At 38.1% G+C, this 23,549-nt stretch overlaps 1 protein-coding gene across 4 annotated transcripts in view; it reads left to right on the plus strand.

Annotated features, from left to right (window-relative positions):
* LOC131682665 (uncharacterized) overlaps positions 1–23,221 on the plus strand; it is a 42,910-nt gene extending 19,689 nt beyond the window's left edge. Inside the window, exons 5-8 of one of the 4 annotated variants that reach the window (XR_009304122.1) lie at positions 14,150–14,668; positions 15,361–15,520; positions 22,712–22,956; positions 23,070–23,221. Coding sequence is in view for 3 of the 4 variants with exons in the window: in XM_058964325.1 (XP_058820308.1) it covers positions 14,150–14,668; positions 14,795–15,037 (762 nt within the window). In the remaining variant the exon portion in view is untranslated. Of the gene's footprint in view, positions 1–14,149; positions 14,669–14,794; positions 16,167–22,711; positions 22,957–23,069 lie in introns of those variants that run through there. The other 3 variants (XM_058964327.1, XM_058964326.1, XM_058964325.1) reach the window with 3 other exon arrangements.
* Positions 23,222–23,549: the final 328 nt, after the last annotated feature.

Consider the following 23,549-nt stretch of genomic DNA (forward strand, 5'->3'; position numbering starts at 1 on the left):
TTCATCGCAACGGCATGCTCTCAACTAGCACTGAGTGCCGTAACTCTCAATTTGTGGTATGCAAAGCAGTACACAGCGCACTGCATAATTTAAATATATCTGTCGGCTACTGCTATCGTCTCCCCTCCGACGTTCGACCAGAGAATGAGCTCGCCCGAGCAATGCTGAAAGTTATATATCCGAGGATGACGTCATCGGCAAAATCAATACAGCCAACAAGAGCCATGGAAAACTCATTTGAAGACACAATCACAAAAACATCAACGGGAGCTAAAAATACTTTTGTTCACCATTTTTCAGTTTGTGACCTTGGTGGGGCGTCTCACCCGCACATGCAGCATCTCTTCCGCAATGACCTTTTTTTAAATGTTCGTGGAAATTTGACGAATTTTTTTCATGACAAAAACCATTTCACAGTATTTTAGAAACTTGTCGCAATTGATAAAAACGATTTCATCAAATATTGAATGGTTTACTTTGATTCAGGATCGGTTTTTAGAAATGTGCGGCATCTCTCCCCAAATTACCCTAACACTGTGTAAATACTCTTATTTGATGTTCAGCAGAAAAACGTCATTAACATCAGTCTGCAATCTGCTAAAATCATCATCCTTTCGATGCACAGCTTTCTCCAAACATTGCTCCCCAAAATATGCTTTTGAAAAATAGAAACCTTTGTTTTCTGTGCTAACGGCTGTTCGGCCATCTACAGAAGCTGTCCTTCAATGTCAGCTTCTTTCACCGAACAGCCTAGAGAAGACGTGTAGTGGTTGTTTCAACCGGCTAAGAATTACACTACGGACTACCTGTTCCAGTGGTAAAAATCCACCAAACAGGGAACCCCAATTCCATAGTGTCATGCGACCCGTGCTATGGGTAAAATTGTAGAGGGGGTTTAAAATATTCTCAATGGCGAACGGAGCCTGGGAAAAGTTGGGCGAACTCCCAGTATGCTGCATTACGCAGCGGAACGTTCACTCTACGCACCGAAGATTTTTTCACCGATGATCCGCTTAATTTTGCCGAATTTTTGTTGGCTGGGGGTTTGCTGAGACTCTCGGCTGATGGTAGTTCGGTTAAGTTTTGTTCGATGTGTACAGATGAAGCTGCCCAGAGGCCGTGTGGTATCCGGCCAAGAATTGAGCCACTGGGGCCCTGCTCCCATGTCGTAGGAAGCGACTGAAAGTAGGAGACCCTAAGTCAAGGTGTAGTTCCGTGCCGAGGTCTTGATGACTGGAGGGTCTAAAATATGCCAGTCGCGCACGGACCATTTTGGGTTTTTCTCTTACTGTGTTATGCGCATCTCTGACACAGTGGACCATTATTTTCTTCGCAAATCGTGGAAATCAGATGATCGTGTCCCATTTAAACCTGATATGGCTCGCTATATGCGTTAACATCCCAACTCGCTTGGTGTTCTCTACTTGTTGTGCAATTTATGTTGGAAATGAAATGTACAGTTCTCTAATCAACATGAATTTAATTGAATTTATCTCGACTCATGCAGGAAGGTAAAGCTTCCATAGCATTGGTTCAAGAACCGTATTTCCATAAAGGAAACTTCTATTTTGAAAAGTTACTGAACACTGCCTTCATTGCTTACAACAAGACAGGCATGACTAACCCACGTGAAATGCCTCGTGCTTGCATTCTTGCAAATAAGGCTATTGACGCGTGTCTCATATCGGAGCTCACAACTCGCGATATCTGTGTTGTCACAGTTACACTGACTGTCGGAAACGTAGACAAATATACGTATACGTAGACAAATACGTAGACGAAATATGGCATACGTATTCTTTCCCCTAAGAAGACGTTCATGGTATAGTTTTTTTTTGGATGGGGGTACACTGAGCTTAAGGGGGGGGGGGGGTTGTTTTTTAGGCAAAGAATTATTTATATCTCCATATTTATTAGTATTTGACATATGTATTTCTCCTACTGAGCCAATGGATGATGGGAGTGGACCAAGAAAGGAGGGAGGGGGGGGGAAGAGGGTTCTGAAGTAATCCTTATCTATTCATTCAATCTATTCATTCAATGTGATTATTAGCGATGAATTCAATTTTGACATAAGTATTCCTTCCACTAAGGAGATGGTCATGGGGTGGTTTTTGTGTACGATGGGGAGGGTGAGAAGTACCTAAGCCGAGGAAAGAGAGAGGGGGGGGGGTGCACTGAAGAACTTTTTTTAGTTATATATATTATATATGATTTCGCATAAGTATTTCTTCCACCAAGACGGTGGACATGATTGTTGGTTTCGGAATCTGAAGGAGAAGGAGGGTTTCTAATGCAATATCTATCAATTACTTCAAAAATCTAAAATTTTGTTGCATGTATGTATACCAGCACATACATGAAATGGCAAGAATTTATTTGATAGAGATCTATTACGCGAATGACAATATAATACTGATGAGTTGCATGAATTTGTCGAAAATTAAATTGAAAATTAAAATTAAAATTGCACTTGCGATCACTTCATCTGAAGTTAAATCAACATTGCTGGATTATGGACGAACAGCTCTGCCCTAAAACAGCCACTAAATCTTGCGCTTGCGGAAAACGTTACTTACAATATCAATCAAAATTCGGATGTAAGCAAAAAGCTGAAAGAATTCAACACTGTTATATCGGACGAATTCACAATGTTTCATAAAAGGAACTAATCGAATATTTGGTGGCGTGGTCCGCGATCTTCGTCAAATTTTATCCGTTAGTCGACACCTACTGATGAAATCAGTTTCTGCTTAAGGGGGTACGATTATTGTTGAAAAAAATATCGCGCTCAAAAAAAATTGACGATACCGAGAGTGTCAGTCTATTCAGACAATAATGCAACATTTAAGCAATATTTTCCTTAATGTTCACCGCAAAATATTGAAAATCTTAAGGAGACACCTCGAATAAATGCGATGCACAGCATAACTCTAAATCTACTGAACCAAATTGTCATCAAAACTTTGTTCACAAAAATAAGTTTCATGATTTTTTTTAGCGAAAATTGCATTTTTAGCTGCAGAATGCTATGAAAAATTCAAATATCAAGAAAAAAATAAAAGCTTCTATCAATACCTGGGGATATGTAGAAGAACTGTGCAAACCTTGAAAACGATTGGTCCAATATATTTTGATTTATGATGTACACCACAGAGCAAGTTTTCAACGAGATACCTCCAGAGATTCTCTGTCGCTGGCTCAATTTTCAGTATTCTGCTATGGTATTTAAAGAAATATTGTTCAATTGTGCAGTGATTATATGGAAAGTGACTGAATATACTAACACTCTCCGTATCGCCAAAATATTTTTTCAAATGTGCCATTTTTTATTAATTAACTTTACCCACGTCCACCAACACTCCGTTATGTCTTCGTATCATTGGAAATATGTTTCGAAAACAGAACTTTTCACTATATGTGCATACTTTTATTGAATGATTCTTATAGTCACCTTCGCAGGTTAATTCGCCAAAAAAGTTAGATATATGGGTTGGGAAAATGTTAATCGATGCAACAATAACTTGCACCACTTTTCCACATGATTTTGTAAAATAATACAATCTGTTGAAGAATTCATCGATTGCGTATATTGACTTCAATTTCATACACTACTCCATCCAAAATAAAATCGATGGTAATTCTGTTACACATATAAATCTATGGATTATCGTGTTGAATTATTTAATTCAGTCGATCCACCATGCTTTCAGGAGTAATGGTTTGATACGTAACCTACGCAGCAGTCTCCGTCAGACGAAGGTTTTTATATTTAATCGAAAGAATAAAGTTCTTACTACGAATTTTTGCGATTAAGGAAGTTGCTTAAGGTGTAAATTGATAAAAAAAAACATTCGAAAATTGACAATAACTTTGTTGTTTCGAGTGCTACGGATTCATCGTTGTTATAAATACAAATAAATACACAAATACACATTCATTTTATCGCTTTTAACAACTTTGTAGAAGAAAATGTAATCGTAAAAAGTTATATTCGAAAAACTGTTTTGAAGGGGTCTATCCCAAGCAAACTTACATATCTCGCTACTGTTACTATATATAGCTTAAGTACATATCTTCAAAAAAGATTTTCACAATAATATTTTCTAGAACTTTACTGAAGACAGTGAGCTTCTAGCTAAATTATTTGGGGAAATAAATTTTCGATCTCACTTTTAGGGGATTAATCACTCAATTCATTATATCAAAAGATGCATCTATTTATATCCAGAAACTTACTTCTTCGAAAAAATCCATTCTCCAAAACCAATGGTTCAGAATTTATGGAATTTTGATCGGGAAAATGTCGTTTTGCAACACTGTGCACCGCATGTGTTGCAATTGAAACTTTGTGTGCCTATTATATTAGTTGCTGCGCAACATCGATCCACCACAACTGTGCTTTGGTTAAAAATTTCATTTAAGCGACCATTGTAACTAGAAAATATAAAGGAGCAGATGTACTGCTACCTCGAATTCGAATGATATCAAGGGATTTCAAACGATTGTGTGTATAAAAACAGAGCAGTTAATTTAATTGTGCTCCAGGTGGTCAAACTAAAGAACATTGTCTATCCGCGAGCAAAAATATTTATTTTTAGTATTTTTAAAATATTTCGTTTAGTCCTGATGGGTGTAGCGAAGCGCACCGGGTTACAGCTAGTGTATATATATATATATATATATATATATATATATATATATATATATATATATATATATATATATATATATATATATATATATATATATATATATATATATATATATATATATATATATATATATATATATATATATATATATATATATATATATATATATATATATATATATATATATATATATATATATATATATATATATATATTAGACCTCTCCACATTTTGAAAAAGTTTTGAAATATACATCAGTCAGCTCAAATTTTTGTTCTAGGTGTGAATTTAAGAACTTTCGCCAAAAATTGCTTAATTTGGACATGATTTAGAGGTGTCTCCAATCAAAAATCGTGTTTTTGCTATGTTTCCATGGGAAAACCACTTACACTCTGATTTAATAAGCCCTACATGCCCACATATCGTCAAGAATTGTTCCTTAGACATATCTTAACATATTTTAACAGATGAACACAGCTCTAATCGAAATAGAAAATTTGTCATCTGGATTTTTATATAGAATAGAATACCAAAACCAAGAAAAACAATTACTAATTTTTCTTGGTTTTGATATACTTTTCTATATTAAAATTCAGTTAACAAATTTTCTATTGCGATTAGAGCTAAGTTCATCTGTTAAAACATGTTAAGATATGTCTAAGGAACAATCCTTGACGATATGTGGGCATGCAGGGCTTATTAAATCAGAGTGTAAGTGATCGTCCTATAAAAACATAGCAAAAACACGATTTTTTATTGGAGACACCTCTAAATCATGTCCAAATTAAGCCATTTTCGGCGAATGTTCTTAAATTCACACCTAGAACAAAAATTGGAGCTGACCGATGTATATTTCAAAACTTTTTCAAAATGTGGAGAGGTCTAATATATATATATATATATATATATATATATATATATATATATATATATATATATATATATATATATATATATATATATATATATATATATATATATATATATATATATATATATATATATATATACATATATATATATATATATATATATATATATATATATATATATATATATATATATATATATATATATATATATATATATATATATATATATATATATATATATATATATATATATATATATATATATATATATATATATATATATATATATATATATATATATATATATATATATATATATATATATATATATATATACATATATATATATATATATATATATATATATATATATATATATATATATATATATATATATATATATATATATATATATATATATATATATATATATATATATATATATATATATATATATATATATATATATATATATATATATATATATATATATATATATATATATATATATATATTGTTCAGCATATCTACCGCATAACGAGTCATCTCCTTCTGATGATTTCAAAAGCGTTGTATCATATTGTAGCAGAAATGGGCTTCCGCTCATTATCGGCAGTGATGCGAATGCTCATCACAGCTGGGAAATTGGCAGGTTCCAAATGAAACTGAACCGTCTCTATCCGATCATAAATACATATTTTTCGATCATTTTGATGTCGCCTTCAATGTGGTAACATATCGTAATCCTAACTCTACAAACTGGGACCTCTTTTTGGAAAACTTGGCGACTAAATTTCATGGATATTTTCCAACAATTAGTCAACTAGACGACTTAGATGACGTCGTGGATACGACAAACTCATTCATATTAGCATCCTATGAAGAAGCTTGTCCACTTCGTACTGTTAAATCGGCTAGGGGAACCCCTTGGTAGAGGGCTGAGCTTGAAAGAATGAAGAAAGTTATGAGAATAGCTTGGAACCGGCGTCAGCGTGATGACTCCAGGCTTTCAGGTCAGCTCGTAGTGCATATAAGAAATGTCTTAGATCTGCAGAACGGGCTGGCTGGCAAAGCCTATGCACTAATATCTCTAGTCTGAACGAGGCTAGCAGGTTAAATAAAATTCTTTCCAAATTGAATGATTTTCAGATGAACTCCTTAAAAACCAGAGATGGTGTTTATGTGACGGACGAAAAAGATGTTCTTAATTGTCTCTTCGACACACACTTTCCAGGTTGTATCGATCCGGAGTTGAACAATGTTCACAGATCTCATTCTGATGATTCGGACTTGTGGGCGTTAGCACACACATTGGTTACCACTGAATCGGTCAAGTAAGGAGTTGACAGCTTTGCTCTATACAAATCACCCGGAAAAGATGGAATACTTCCCGTGCTACTGCAAAAAGGATTTTATATTCTTAAACATGTCTTGAAAAAGATTTTGCTTTCCAGTCTTGCTACCGGGTATATCCCGAAAGCATGGCGAGAAATAACTGTTAGATTTATTCCCAAAGGGGGGCGCTCAAGCTATGAAGAAGCCAAGAGTTTTAGGCCTATCAGCTTAAGTTCTTTTCTTCTGAAAGCTTTGGAACGGATAATCGATCATCACATCAGGAACGTTAGTTTAGTTGAATATCCACTGCACAAAATGCAACATGCATATCAGTGTGGGAAATCCACGATCACTCTGCTTCACGATGTTGTTTACAACATTGAGAAAGCCTTCTCGCTCAAGCTAGCTTGGGTGTATTCCTAGATATTGAGGGTGCTTTTGACAATGTGTCCTTCCAGTCTATTCTGGAAGCGACGCACGGTCATGGGATACCTGCATGTATTTCGGGTTGGATAAACGCAATGCTTAGTAATCGCATACTTTGCTCGTCACTGCGACAGGCTGAGATATGGAAGTTGAGTATTTGCGGTTGTCCTCAGGGCGGCGTTCTGTAACCTTTGTTATGGAACTTAGTAGCTGACGGCTTGTTGAAGAAACTCAATGAGCTTGGATTTCCAACCTACGGGTTTGCTGACGATTACCAAATACTAATTACTGGATTTTGTATCGGAACAATCTTTGACTTAATGCAACAGGCATTAAGAGCTGTCGAACAGTGGTGTCGACAAGTTAAACTATCAGTTAACTCAAGCAAAACTTCAATGGTTCTTTTCACGAAGAAGCGAATAACAACCGGGGCTCGTCCCTTGCAGTTCTTTGATTCTGAGCTACTGTGTACTGATCAAGTCAAATACGTTGGAGTCATATTGGATTCCAAACTGAATTGGTCTGCTCACATTGAGTTCAGAGTCAAAAAAGCGTGTATGGCCATCAGGCAGTGCAAACGAACTTTTGGAAAGACCTGGGGTCTTAAACCTTAATAGATCTATTGGATTTACACGACAATTGTACGTCCAATACTGTCGTATGATGCCTTATGTGGTGGCAGAGGGGAGAGGTGGTGACAGTCCAGTCAAAGCTAAACCATCTGCAAAGAATGGCGCTCATGGCGTTGACTGGTGCTTTCACCACGACTCCGACTGCTGCTCTTGAGGCACTTCTAAATATCAAACCATAACATATACACCTAAAACAAGAAGCACTATCATGTGCATACAGACTGCAGGTTACTGGGCTTTGGAACAGTAATCATGTTGATCTTGCTACCAGTCATACACGATTGTGGTCACAAATGGTTACATGGGGTGAAGATGTTCTTGCTCCCAGCGATATTACACTCACTTGTAGTTTTCCTTACAAGACAGTCCATGTGAAGATTCCCTCTCGAGAGGAGTGGTTGTCTGGCTATATGGAAAGACAACAAACGCAAGTGGTCTGTTACACTGATGGTTCTCTGATGGAGGGACGTGCTGGTGCTGGTGTCTACTGTCGTGAAATTAGATTGGAACAATCTCACTTACTAGGTAGATACTGTACTGTATTCCAAGCAGAAATCTTTGCGATTATGTGCGGGGTGCAATCGGCCCTTCAACTGAGTTTGTCCGGCAGAGTTATAAACTTCTGCTCCGATAGTCAGGCTGCAATCAAGGCCCTTAGCTCAGACAAATCCCGATCCAAGCTAGTGATCGCGTGCCGAACCCAAATCGAAGAACTAAGCATTGTCAGCACTATCTACCTTGTCTGGGTGCCCGGATATTGCGGTATTACTAGAAATGAATGGGCTGACTAATTGGCCAGGGCAGGTCCAGCGATTGACTTCGTTGGCCCTGAGCCAGCACTGCCAATTTCGACAAGTTGGATAAGGGAAAAATACGGTCCAGGGCTTCGTCCGAGCACCACAATTATTGGAGAAATCTACAAACGTGTCGCCAAACAAAGGCGTTTCTAAAACAACCATGCCCAGTGGTTTCGAAAAATCTCCTACATTTTTCGAAGCTCCACTGCGGCATGCTGACCAGGGCTTTAACCGGCCACTGCAAACTCATTTATCACATGGCAACTATTCAGCGCGTTGAGTCTTTTTCATGTGATCTTTGTGAATCCGACTACGGAACTTCATATCATCTGATATGCAACTGTCCAGCGGTAGCGCAATTGCGATTTCCAGTCTTCAGCCGTCCTTATATAGACGAAACCATATTTGAAACTGACTGAAACTCAGAGACATACTAAAGTTTCTTATCCAATGTGGTAAAGAGCTTTAGGCTTATTCGCAGGCAAGTTGAACTACTTGTGAGTTTAACTTACCTGTTGTTTATTTCTGTTTTGTGCTGTTATTTTTCCCACCCTTCCAATTCTACTTTCCCACACCTCCTTGTCCTTTCCTTCCACTCAGGAAATGATGAAAACACACGGCAAGGCAACAATCCCCGGCTACATACGGGGAACGTGCCATTTAAGCCAATATATTCTGATTTCTGTGCTAACTTCTTAATAATGAAAAGCAGAGAAAAACAATCTTTAACAAGAATAAATAAAATTTGCTCAGTCTATCATACCTGGTACAGTGTCGATTCACTTTGGGTGTTGCATACTGTTGTTTACTGAACGAAAACTACCACACGAACCATTATACAGATGCCGCTAATGTAACACCGGATTTTAATTCAAACTATTGAGACAACATCTGACGCATTTTTGCTGTATATGGTACGTCGGTGGTCGAACGTCAATATTATTAGCTGGGGACGTGAGCCGAAAACGCTGTATAAGTCCGAAGGCTTGCTGGTCGAAAATTGAAGGAAACAACTTCATACCACGAGACGGTGATTGAGTGCAGGAGCCTTGACGAGCTCACAACGGCGTCGATATGGCTTTCGACGATCGAGACTAGCAAAGTGCTCGAGACAGATCGAACAGGCGGATGCAAGAAGCGCAGATGGCCGGTCACAAAATGGATGTGCGATCTAGCTTACTCACCCTCCCCTCTATGTCACAATATGTAACAACTTGTCGAACCCCCTCCCCCTAAAAGCGTTACATAATTTATGAATGGTCCCTAGTAACTGTAAAGTACTGCAGCGAGCACAATCTCTACTGGAGAACATAACATAAACACAAATCGTGCTGGGTGTAACGATTGATGATCGGCTGAACTCCATAACAGCCACGCCGACTATTCCTACGAAAAGTCGGTCAAAGTTATCAACGGCATCGCTAGAATTAAACCGAACAACGCTGGGCAAATTAATAGTAAGAGGCATCCTCTGGCTAGTTTATACGTACGGATATACTATCTGGATCGCGGTGCTGGACACATAGCGAAATCCAGTTAAGCTGAGCAGTATGTTCAAGCTCATGATCATGCAAATTGCGAGTGCCCACATAAATATTGCAACGCAGACTGCGTTATCGGTAAAATCATCCCTATCGGCTTCATCCTCGAGGGGTATAGCGAATGCTACAAGCGGATGAAGGCCAGGGCAACACGTAAAACACTGAATGCTGACTAGATGGTCAAGTGGTAGTAAGATTCAACGGCAAATCGTAAACGGAAACAACGACTACTACCGATTCTCATTTTCGGGATGAACAGGAAACCTGGAGAAGTAACGCAATTCCTGTTTGGTCATGGTTGTTTCAGACAGTACCTACATCGTTTCGGTTACATCTCGTCATCCTTCTGTTCAGAGTGTGTACATGCCATGAAAAATGTGTCTAGAGAGCACATCGGATGCCGCCCGCACAGCAGGTATACTAATACTGTCGGGACTCTGGCAGACAAGCTACATGGGTTAACCACGCAGAGGATTTTAAAAGCTCAAGTTAGGGAGGCTAATCAGAATAAAGCGCATTTTAATGACTTACAAGGTGAAAGCCGAGAGTGTGACTGCCGAGATAACGATGGTAAATTCGTGATAAAAAATTATGATGTGCGAAAAGAACAATCAGTCTCCTCACTAAGACTTTGATGCAGACCCTTGGGGAAAGTAGACAGCGACATAAATCGGATATCTACCGCAACCCGTTTGGCAGGACAATCCAAAACGATTGTTCAACGTGTATAAAAACACACATCCACGCATACGTTACAGGTTCCAAATCTTCTTCTTCTTATAGTCCTAGTTATTTTCCGTCGGCCTATTTCCGCTACGAGACCAAACACCGACGCTAGCGAGGTGACGACTCCCACCTACCCGGACTAGATATCGACCCATCAACTCATGGATCGGGGACCAACGGCTTTACTTACCTTCGGAAGGAAGGCGTGACCTCAGATTTTTCTCACCTCAGAAAAATCTCAACAACCTCGACTGGGATTTATAACCCAGGCCAACTGGGGTGAGTGGCGGTCAAGCTTACCACTCAACCACAGGCACCGTCAGGTTCCAAATCACCACTGCGAATCAGCATACTAGTTTTTTTTTTCGAGAGTTGTCCTACTGGAGCTGTAGAGCTAGATTCTCGGAAGGGCTCCCCGTCAGAATCACATACTACAATTTGCAGACGAGACAGGCAATGTCGCCCAATAAAACACTGCATTGGGCCAATTGTAGCGGGCCGTGATTCTGAATGTGATATTCATTGTACGGTTTAAGTATGTGCGGGCGTAGGGACTCGCGATCACGTGTATCATCGCGAAGAGCTCGAGCATTTGTTGTTAACGTCTTCGATCGCGTGTGCGTTTTTATGTCTCGTGTGCTAACGTGTATGTAGCTTCGCGTGTATAAATTCTATTTTATAACCGTATGCCTTTCGCATATTCGCATGCGTTCTTGGATAATCGCGCACGGACCGTGAGTCTAATACTTTATTTTTTGGTGTACTTCTAAGATGCTAAAATAGTGTGAGATCTTCTATATCACTAGAGTGCCCGCTGATGTCGCCATGGAACGTGTTGTCTAGTGGATATGTGCTTTATTTTTTTTTGTCCTACTGAATGTATGGACCTAAGTTATTAGGACAGAGAGTAATGGTTTCCGGACGTGACCGACTCATGAGCGCGCGAAAACGGACGTTTGTAGGTTCGTGTTTGAGACAGCGTTTGAAACTTCGCGAGCGCTAAAACGTTCTCCTTATTACCAGGGTGTTATTAAGTTTGCACGATCGCGAACGTAGCTGTGCGTTGTTAATCGCGAAGGGCTTAAGCGTTCGTACGTTAACGTTTCTGTCACGTGTGCTCGCGTTCATGTGACTTCGCGTGTACAAGACTGGATTTTGTAACCGTGTGGCATTTTCTATATACGCGTGCGTTCTTGGATGGTCACGCGGACCTTCATTCTGATAGTTAGTTTTTGGTGTACAATTCACATTCTGACAGGGAGTAAGTTACCGCATATCACTAGAGTCCTCGGTCATGTCGCCATGTAACGTGGTGTCCAGTGGCTATGAGAGCTTTCTTTTTTTAATTGATCCAATTGAAGGCATGGACATAGTCTGCTGATATCAAGGATAGAAACATCCGGAAGTGACCGATTCATGATCGTGCGAGTGCGGGAGTTTTTAGGTTCACGCTTGAGACCGCGTTTGAAAATTTATAGGAGCTGAGACATTCACTTTATCACTGGGATGCGATCATGTTTACTAGATCGCCGATGTAGATGCCGGATGTGATAGCGAAGGGCTCAAGCATTTGTATATTAACGTGTTTGTCACGTGTATGTGACTTCGCGTGTATAACTTCGATTTTATAATGACGGATTGTGTATTTTTGTTTGATCGCGCGCGGACCGTGAATCTGAAGCTTAATTTCTAGTGTATGGTCAGGAATCAGTAGCGTCTGGTTCAAATGGCACGTTCCCCATGTTGATCGGAGATTTGTGAGTTCTAGGTCATGTCACCATGGAACGTGTTGTTTAGTGAATATGAGTGTCACTTTTTTGATTGATTCAACTGAAGGCATTAGTCCAGGCTGGTAAAACTTTCGGACGTGACCGTTTCATGATCGCGCGAGTGGTGGGTTAATGTTTGAGACCGCGTATGGAAGTTTAAAGATGCCACGTTTACTTAATTACCGGGGTGTTTTCATATAGGCGAAATCGCGGGCGTAAGTATATGTGGATTATTGCAATTGCATGGTCGCGTTTGTGGCCAGTTTTGTGTTATCGCGAAGGCCACGAGCGTTTGTATCTATATGAGTATAGATAGCGTATAGCAGAGATATACTAATAAAAGGAATCATAACATGCTGAATAATAAAAAAAGATGCAAAGAGCTTGACTAGAAGTGTATAAATTGAACAATACTATTTTGGTATACCTAAATAATGGAAAAGCAAACTAATAGATGCACAGAAGAAACAGACCAATGAAGTAGAATAGAAAAACACATGTAACATGCAATCAAACTCGTCTAAATGCAGCAAATGTTGTATATTTATCATTACCGACAATTGCATGCTGTTAGACTTTCATCGTGCTATGCTGGCCGGGAATAAATGACTCACGTGCGTCGGTAAATTTATTTTACCCTAATTTATCCAGCCCGACTTTCCCCAATGAATAGAACTAAATGCTCAGATTGATCGCCAGAAGTATTAGCCACTATTCTATCATATACGTCAGTTCTGCATCCATTCCCTGACCCAACTGTCACAAATACTCATACGAATACATACATAGATACACATACGACTAGCACATAACAGTTGTACACTAGTACGAAAAACAACGATTATCACAAAGCTACAACTAATAGGTTTCTACTTATTCTACTTTATTAAATTAATTTAATTATTAAATTAATTTAATTGGTATATGCACGATGCCGAAGTCGACCGATAAATGGACACACAATGACTCCCTCCGTGAGCCCCGTCCACGAATACCACCAATAGAACAATATTTGCAAACATGGCACACAGCAAAAGTCAATCTACGTCGATCCGCCAGTCGGCCACGCCACCGCTCATAGACCAGTGGTTTACCGTTGGTATGCGCTGGTGCGGAGTATGAAAAGACATATAACATAAAAAAGGCGCATAAGCCCTCTCGGTCTCCTCGATGCACCACTATCGAGGCGTAATGCAGTACCCATCTTAAAGCAATTGATGCTTGATGATGTTTGCAATACCGTCAAACCCCTAAACCTTGGGGAGGGCACTGCGAATCAGCATCCTAGTTACATAAATAAACTTACATATCAAATATGTTCCACTGTTTCGTAACTGGGAACAATCCTCTACGGACGCACATATTGTATTATTTCTTCCTTTTTCTTCCATTTCAGCTTACTGTCGAAGAGTATGTCCATGCCATGGAAACGCTGGTGAATGACTATCGGTTTACTATGTATAACATATGCTACAAGCGTGTTTTGATCGTTTGGATACTGTTCGCGTTTATAGTATTACTGGGTTTATTGTTTTCTGGCTTGTATGGAATTACGCTATTCTCGTTGGGCGTCGGTTGGCTCTTCCTGAACGCAGCTGCCATTTTTCTATGCATGTGGGTGAAGCTACGTTTGGCTCGTGGTCTTGAGCGTTGCATGGCCCGAGTGAATAAACAGTTGATACGACATAAAATTCTTCTTGCCTTGGACGATCGAGGTCACATCTCCTGCCATAAGGTAAACCTTTGCTTTATGTACTTCGAACCCTCGCAATGCATCAGCTATCTCAATGAGTTCATCGAACGGAGCGAGCAAAATGGAAACACAATCGAACCTGGATGGGAAAGCCGACTGGACGTTACCACCAATGACATTGTTATTCAAGGAGCCAACACAACCCGACTATCACGGAAGCAGGTATGTCACAAAAGAACAAAAGATTTAACATTTGCGACTGTACCTTAATGGGTTTTTAAGATATCATGCATGTATCGCTAAATCTTTCGTGAGTTTATGTAAATATATTATATTGATAAACTTTAGGGTAGAGCAGAGGAAATTTTCCTACGCTATCTGCAGCGATGGGGTAAGGATTATTTACGGCGGCGACTGGATTGGACAATAGAAGAAAATGGTATCGTATCAGCGCCTAGGCACATTCCCACCGCATACTGTCCTTGCCAGTACGCTGAGGAGGTTCTACTTCACAAAAAGCCAAAGGAAGACCCGCGAGTTTGCTGTGCATCACTGCGACAACGACTGCAAAGATTAGGGTTCCATATATAAGTCATTTGAACAACATTAGAGAGAATACAACAGTCGAAATGCGCCAAACGAATATCATGTTGTTATCTGTAGTTGTGAAGCATACTGTTTAAAAGAAACATTTATATCTCGAAACTAAACTAACATCAACTTTCCCACTAACAATTAGTACAAATATGTTAATATATTGTGCCTTAAGCAAAAACAAGATATTCATAAGCTTATTAAAAGTGGTGATGGGTTGTGTACGATTAATCTTAAGCAGTAGTATTCAATGTTACTAAACGTGGAGTAATTGGAATTGAGCCGAATGTTCAGAAAGTTTCTAACATGCTTTGTTACAGGAACGTGGACTTCTTCTATTGCTGCGCTACGGATCCCGGTGGGGCAATCAGTCAATGAGAGGGTTAATCGATGTAACATCCGTTGAACCGGCACGTCATTGTCGTCAGTTTCAGTGCCCTTGTCAGTATATCGAGTACCATCTCAAATGTAAACCACGAGGCAAGTTTCAATTTTGTAAACTTTTTTACTGGGTGACGGCTTCCCAATGGTATGGTTAGTTTGGTACGCTGAACGTTCGTGAATAATACACATTTGGTTGCATGTACGGTTAGAGTGGTGAGCAGTTCCCTAAGAAGCAAATTCAACTCAAGCAAATTATATGGTTAGTTTGGTGACCCAAATAGTTGAACCAACCGGAGATTACAAAAAGTTCTTTTCTTTGCGAAAAAATCGCAAATGTCTCTCAATAATTCTGTAGATAATTCTACCTAACAATAAGTACTTATTTTTGCCTTATACGTATATTTGGGCGTATTTTTGTTCTAGTTATGTTTGATTACCTACTCCATTTATTTCAACAGTACGCTTCACTAGTACTTAAAAGAGAAAATTAAAAAATGTGATACAAGTAAAGATTTGAAGACACAATTAAGCATTTCTAAAAAAATGACTCCGTCCACAAAATCCACTTTTACAAATGATATACGGATTAATGGAAATACAAGTGTAAGCTATATAGAGTATACATTGCGTCTTGAACTCTAAGATACTTTCTCAATATTTTATTAGAATGTTGAACTAATAGTAAGTAGTTAATAAGGCAGTTGAGTTGATGTGTCTAACGAAATATATTTGTTGAAGAATACCTTGCTTGTACATTAATTCCGAAATCGCACTCTCTTTTCCACTTATTTGCACATATACTTTTTAACAAGGGACCGCTATACTTTATCTTATGTATACATAAACTGACTAACTCTGACGAAAAAATCCGTACGCTATGCGAGCAGTGTGCCTAAGCGCAATGAACGATTATGCGGATTTTTCGTCAGAAATGGTCAGCTTATGTATAAACCAGTCTCAATTTGCTGAATGTCTCCAAGTATGTAGATTAGTGCAGCTATAGAAAATAAATTAAAAAAATTGCGATTCGATTGTCTATTAAGCGTAATTTTTATATTTAGATCCAATGTAACAGTTCATCTTAACCCTCCGGAAGTCGAGCTTATGGTCCGCTGAACGAGCAGCCGCTTGCTTGCTAGATTTTCAGAGCAGCGTGCACTCAGTACATTAGCGCGACTTACGAAAGATAGAATTTTCAAGCACTAATATTTTCCAACTTCATGATATTTGGCAATTACCCAAAAAGGATCGATAAATAGTAACATCGTAACGTGATGATTAGAGGGATCCCCGCTTCGATTTATTTTTCACTGATGGATAATTAATGGGGCCCTATTCTCACAGTCATGTCACCTAGTGACAAGAAGAGTATTTTCTCATAGTCACTAGAAGACTAGAACTAGAACACTAGAAGAAGTTTGAATGTTAGAATAGGGCCTAAGATCTTTATAGACATATTACCCACCATCGGAGAAGCCTCGGAAGAAGTGCCCTTAAATGCAGTTGTTTTTCCTATGTTATCGGTTTAGCCCTTTCAAAAAAACGATGTGACTGAAAATATAAAAATATTTTCAGTCACATCGATTGTTCGAAAGGGCTAAACCGATAACATAGGAAAAACAACTGCATTTATCATTAGTTGTTGATGCAGTGAACACATATACATTTGGTCGGTGTTAAGTCAAATTGGACTAAGTGACAATATATTGATTTCGAGAAAAACAAGTTTAAAGTTTGAATCGAAATATCCTTTACATTATAATTGGAAATTAAATTTTGTCATAATCCTTGTTTATTGTTATATATTTCAAATATGGCAAAAGTCAAATGCAGCTGAAAAAATTCTTTAGTGCTATCATTATCTTATTTTTTATGTTTTGCGACTTAGTTCGGTCTGACTTAACACCGACCATTTGATATAGTTCACTGCACACTTTACCACACCTTACGATTGCCAAAAGGAAGGGAATGTTAGTTGAACACCTACTCTATAAGATACAGAATACACACCACCTTCATAGGTATTAGGAATGGAACAGTTTGTTAGTATAGGTGGAAAAAGGGTAGTGGATTTTATATGAATTAAATAACATTTAACCAAATTGATAATAATAATATGAAATTAGTTTTTAGCGTTTCGGGTTCTCCTCATCAGAAACTAGCACCAGTCTTTGGGCTAGTTAGACGACGAATCTAAACTAGCATCAAAGCTGGCTCTAGTTAGACGCTCAATCCTAAATCCAAAAAGTGATGCGTCTTGCATGAACTAAGCAACTATTTCGGCTTCTTATGCCGTCAACAGGTACTTTAGTCGTGCCGACTCGCCTTGGTGACGTCTTGATCGTGTAATAATACTTGAAGTATAGGGTCGCACACGATGTTTCCACGAACAGACTTTTCTAACTGAGAATAACCTGTTTCAACAGTAGTGGTTGCTCAAAATCTGACCGATCTTGAAATCCGAACATCTTGACAAAATTTTACATCATTTCATATGCATACTAATGTTGTAGAAATTTTAAATCCAGAATTGGCTAAACTTATTTTTTACAAAATGGCTAAACTTATTCTTACAAAATTAGCCTGAATTTAAATTGTTTTTTAAGTGCATTTGATTTTGACCCAATTTCGTCAAGATCAATATAGTAAAGCGATGGTAGGCCTGCTTATAGAGCGATTTTTTCGATTGGTTTTCATTCCCGTAACTTCTCTTGTTCATTTTTCGATCTGTTTCGAGCTACCTCAAATTTAATTAACAATATGGCCATATTGAATTTCATTCGGATTCGAGGTTCTGGTATGAATATATGAAGACACACTGATCGACAAAAACCAACTTGAGTGTGCTGAGACCGCATATTGTTAATTTTTCGGAAGGTAGAAGGAGAATGATGGAATATGGCTATTTCGGTTTGACTCTAGTACGTCATAATGTGTTTTATGAGCATTTAAAAAGTTTCTATAAAAATAGCTACCTAGTGGGATTGAAAATAAAGCAAAGCAAAAAAAATGATGAAGTGAGTGGCTATTTATAATGTACATTTGAGTGCTGAATTGAATGGTTTCATTCGATTTTATATACAAGGTCGTGTTCTCAAGAATACGCTTTTAAATTCAAGAATACTGAAATAAATGTTCAAAAACAGTTTTTACGGTTAGGATCACATAATTTTGAAACCGTCACCTTTGAAGGCTTATTGTCTTCGAAGACATTATATGACGTAATGTAGCGCATCTCTTGAGAATATAATTTTAATGATAATTTTGGGGACTTCACTTCTTCAATAACTTTACTGAACACACCAAATCTCTAAATAATATTTTCCACAAAATTAATTTTAGGGACAAATTTTTCACTCTGGCTTAACTTTTAAACCAGGTTTAACGCACCGGTTTCAATTAAGCGAGGGTGAACAAATCGGGCCTTAGGGGGAAAATTCAACTAAATTAATCGAATCTCCTGTAGGTTATGATGCTAATGCTATTGATGTCACAGTAAAAGTAAGCAAGCGCTCTTCTGACATGCTCGATTTAATTTGCAATGATATATTTCGTATTTAACAGCTTTAAATTCTAGTCAATATCTCGTGTTCACTCTATGAGCCTACTTCAAGTTCAGGTAAGTTTACTCTGAAAATAGTTTCTCTTTGAGCATCTTGGTGGAATGCTGAAAAACAAAATTACAAAAAGAAGAAATGTTTTCCTTTCTCATCTTTTTATATTTTTGCCTTTCTCAATAGAAAGGTATTGCAATTGTTCTGAAAACCGACTTTTTAACGAGTGACATATACCATTCGATTCAGTTCGTCGAGTTCGGCAAATGTCTGTGTGTGTATGTGTGTATGTGTGTGTATGTGCGTCTGTGTGTGTGCACGCGAACACAATCTCACTCACTTTTCTCAGGGATGGCTGAACCGATTTTCACAAACTTAGTCCCAAATGAAAGGTGCAACATTCCCATAGGCTGCTATCGAATTTCCAATGGATCCGACTTCCGGTTCCGGAATTACAGGGTGATGAGTACGATCATGCAGAAAATGTCGATTTTAATAAATTCTGCGATGAATATATAATGGTGATTTTTTTTCCAAAATGTGACCACAACTGCTTCGATTTGTAGTACTAGGTCATTAACAGCCATTCAAAGTCTTTTTGGTCACATTGGCCACCATCATCGGTTCCGGAAGCCCCGGCGGAAGTATCCAAATTCAGAATAACAGTCACAACGGTTTCTCGGAGATGGCTAGACTGAATCAACCAAACTTAATCTCATATGAAAGATGTTGCGTCCCCGTAAATGGCTATTTAATTTTATCCCCAACCGACTTCCGGTTACGGAGTTACGGGTTGTGGCGTGCGATTACATAGCAAATTGTGATTCAAACCGATACTCCGATGAAAGCAAAAAAGGTAAAAATTTCGCTAAAAAGTTTGAGAGACAACTTAAATTTGAAGTTCTAGGTCACCGACGGCCAAACAAACTTTCGTTGACTACATTGATCACCATAGACGGTCCCGGAAGTGCCCGGGAAAAGCGGCCGTCTTTCAAAATTAGCAAACTCATATCAGTTTCTCGGAAATGGTTGGGCCGATTTTCACAAACTTAGTCCCAAATGATAGCTATATTATCCCCACAGATGTCTGTAAAATTTCGCACGGATCGCTTATATGGTTCCGGAAATATAGACTGAACCGTCCGATCACATAAGAAATTCCCATATAAGCTGGAGCTCAAATTTTTTTTCAAAGGGGGTACCCCATGAAATTTCAGAAATCGAAATCGTATTTTTGATGCCAAGCATCTTTAAAATGCAAGAAACGTCGAGATTTTATGTCATCACGAAAAAAAATTGTTTTAATAAAAATCGACTTTTTGGGACTGCCGATTTCGCACCTTTTTGCATTTCTCAATAGAAAGGTATTGCAATTGCTCTGAAAACCGGAACGGAAGCCCAGAGGGCCGAGTGACATATACCATTCGATTCAGTTCGGCAAATGTCTGTGTGTGTATGTATGTATGTGTGTATGTGCGTCTGTGTGTGTACGCGAACACAATCTCACTCAATTTTCTCAGAGATGGCTCAACCGATTTTCACAAACTTAGTCCCAAATGAAAGGTGCAACGTTCGCATAGACTGCTATTGAATTTCTAATGGATCCGACTTCCGATTCCGGAATTACAGGGTGATGAGTACGATCACGTAGAAAATGTCGATTTTAATAAATTCTGCAATGAATGTATAATGGTGAAAATTTTTCCAAAATGTGACCACAACTGCTTCGATTTGTAGTATTAGGTCACTAACAGCCATTCAATGTCTTTTTGGCCACATTGGTCACCATAATCGGTTCTGGACGCCCTGGCGGAAGTATCCAAATTCAGAATAACAGTCACATCGGTTTCTCGGAGATGGCTAGACCGATTCAACCAAACTTAGTCTCAAATGAAAGGTGTTGCGCCCCCGTAAATGGCTATTTAATTTCATCCCGATCCGACTTCCGGTTCCGGAGTTACAGGTTACGATGAAAGCAAAAAAGGTAAAAATTTCGCTAAAATGTCTCTCAAACAACTTAAATCTGCTGTTCTAGGTCACCGACGGCCAACCAAACTTTCGTTGACTACATTGACCACCATAGACGGTTCCGGAAGTGCCCGGGAAAAGCGGCAATCTTTCAAAATTGGCGAACTCACATCAGTTTCCCGGAAATGGTTGGGCCGATTTTCACAAACTTAGTCCCAAATGATAGCTATATTATCCCCACAGATGTCTATAAAATTTCGTACGGATCGCTTATATGGGTCCGGCAATATAGACTAAACCGTCCGGTCACATATGAAATTCCCATATAAGCCGGAACTCAAAAACATTTTTCAAGGGGGGGACCCCATGAAATTTCTGAAATCGAATTCGTATTTTTGATGCCAAACATCTTTAAAATGCATGAAACGTCGAGATTTTATGTTATCTCGAATTTTTTTTTTGTGGAAATCGACTTTTTGGGACTTTGCCGATTTCACACCTTTTTCAGTTCAATATTACCGTGGCTGTTATTTTTTCTTTTGCAAAATTTTGGAATTCGAATAATGATTTCTTTTCTTGTATATTTGTCATGTCATGTATAATAATAAAATATAATATATGCATTTGAAAGCTTTTAATGAATATAAACAACGCAAACATTCTCGTGTTCATCATTGAGATAGGCACAATTGCACCGCTAGGTGGATTAAAACAGGTTTTTTTTAAGTTTACTCTGACAAGGATCCATTTCTCGATTGGATTCTAACAGTGGCCGCCATTCTCAGTGGTTTTTTTGTATTGAGCCATTTTCCTTTAGGTCATTATAGTGTAGACGTAGGACTACATACCTAGTAAAATCTAGTTTTGATGATATGTTAGTATATTAGAATCGCAATTAGTGTAGGTAATTTTTCGCCTGGGCGACAGTTACCGCCGAAATCTAATGCGCATGAAATCTATACTTACGTTGCTTTCATACTATTTTTTAATCTAAACCACTTTTAACACGGCACATTTTTGCATTCTTTAGAAATGCAGAACCTACAATTGACGAACGTTATTACTATACAATTGTAGGTCAAACAAAGTCGTCCATCGCACTGCGTGCTTCTCAACAGGCCAGGCATAAAGTGGCATTTTCAATTCACCATGTAAACGATTTGTTTTCCTTCTAATTCAAACGTCAAAACGACACAATACCAACTCAGCTGGATAAGTCTATATTCTTCTTGCTCTGAAACAATTTAAATTCATTATCTTAAAAAAGTTTTATCAAGACCGGAAAAGAACTTTTAAAGATCCAACGTGCCCTTAACGTTCAACTGCGAAAGTTTGGAAAAGTGTCCATCTTGGAAGACCAAAAAAGCAGTTTTTTCCCATACCATTGCAAAAATCTCTATGAACATTAATCAGTAATACTCTACCAATGCACCGAATACATTGATTCATTTTCATGAAGATTTTTCCAACGGTTTTAGGAAAAACAGCTTTTTTTATTTTCCAAGATAACCGCTTATTGAGGCATTCTCAGTTGAGCCTTATACTGCATCACTTTCAAAATTGCAAACATAATTTGTTATTGCTGCTAAATTTAAAGAAAAATCTCAGATGGATTAAAATCGGATTTGGGTGACACTAACCTACCATGCTGAACCAATTTTACAAAAACTCTAACTCGCTTCTTGTACAGCACTCTGTATACATACTCACATGTATTTTTTATATAGAAATATAAACACGTATTTTCTGTTGGCATATTTTGTAGGCTACCCATGCAGTTGTTGTGCAACCTTAACAGATCCGCACTTTCAATACGCATACTGACACGCCTATTGGATTCATCATTAGATCTGAGTGAATGTTAAATCAACGATAATGCGAATTTAGTGCTACCAAATGTTCTTTTACTTAAAATAATGACTAGTATAATTATTCGATATCCATATGTGTGGATAATACACTGAGGCTACTATTACTAATCCAGATGGTGGCAGGAATAAATATTTTGCTGTGAGTGTCTCTTTGAGTAAACATTAAATGTGAATCCGTCTGCACTACTTTCATATTTTATCTAAACTGTAAGATAGATTACATTCCATATAAACATCCTTCGACTTTTACAGGCTACCCGTTTAAATGGCTTGCGCCAGTCGTTGGTCAAGTTTATCCACATAACTAGAAGTAAGTTAGATATAGTAACAAAATATTGCTAGACACGAATGTCAATGTTACCATGGCTAAAAAGTTCACACAATCAGAGAAAATAAACAAATAACTTGGATGTTTTTAATAAGGCTAAAACAAACAGTCCGAAGCGCTAAAATCAACCTTATTGTGCCAATAAGGTTCAACTGAGAAAGATTGGAAAAGCGGCCATCTTGGAAAACGAAACCGTTGGAAAAATCTCCATGAAAATCAATCAATAGTACTCCACCATTCATTCATTTTCATGAAGATTTTTCGGTGCGAGAAAAAACTGCTTTTTTCGTTTTCTAAGATGGCCGCTTTTCCAAGCTTTCTCATTTAAACCTTAACTTAGTGAGATTGAACGTGGGGAGACTGGATTAGGGTGATACACGGGAAATGTTAATTCGGTCAACATA

This window comes from Topomyia yanbarensis, chromosome 2 (genome assembly GCF_030247195.1).
Source record: "Topomyia yanbarensis strain Yona2022 chromosome 2, ASM3024719v1, whole genome shotgun sequence".
Lineage (NCBI taxonomy): Eukaryota > Metazoa > Arthropoda > Insecta > Diptera > Culicidae > Topomyia > Topomyia yanbarensis.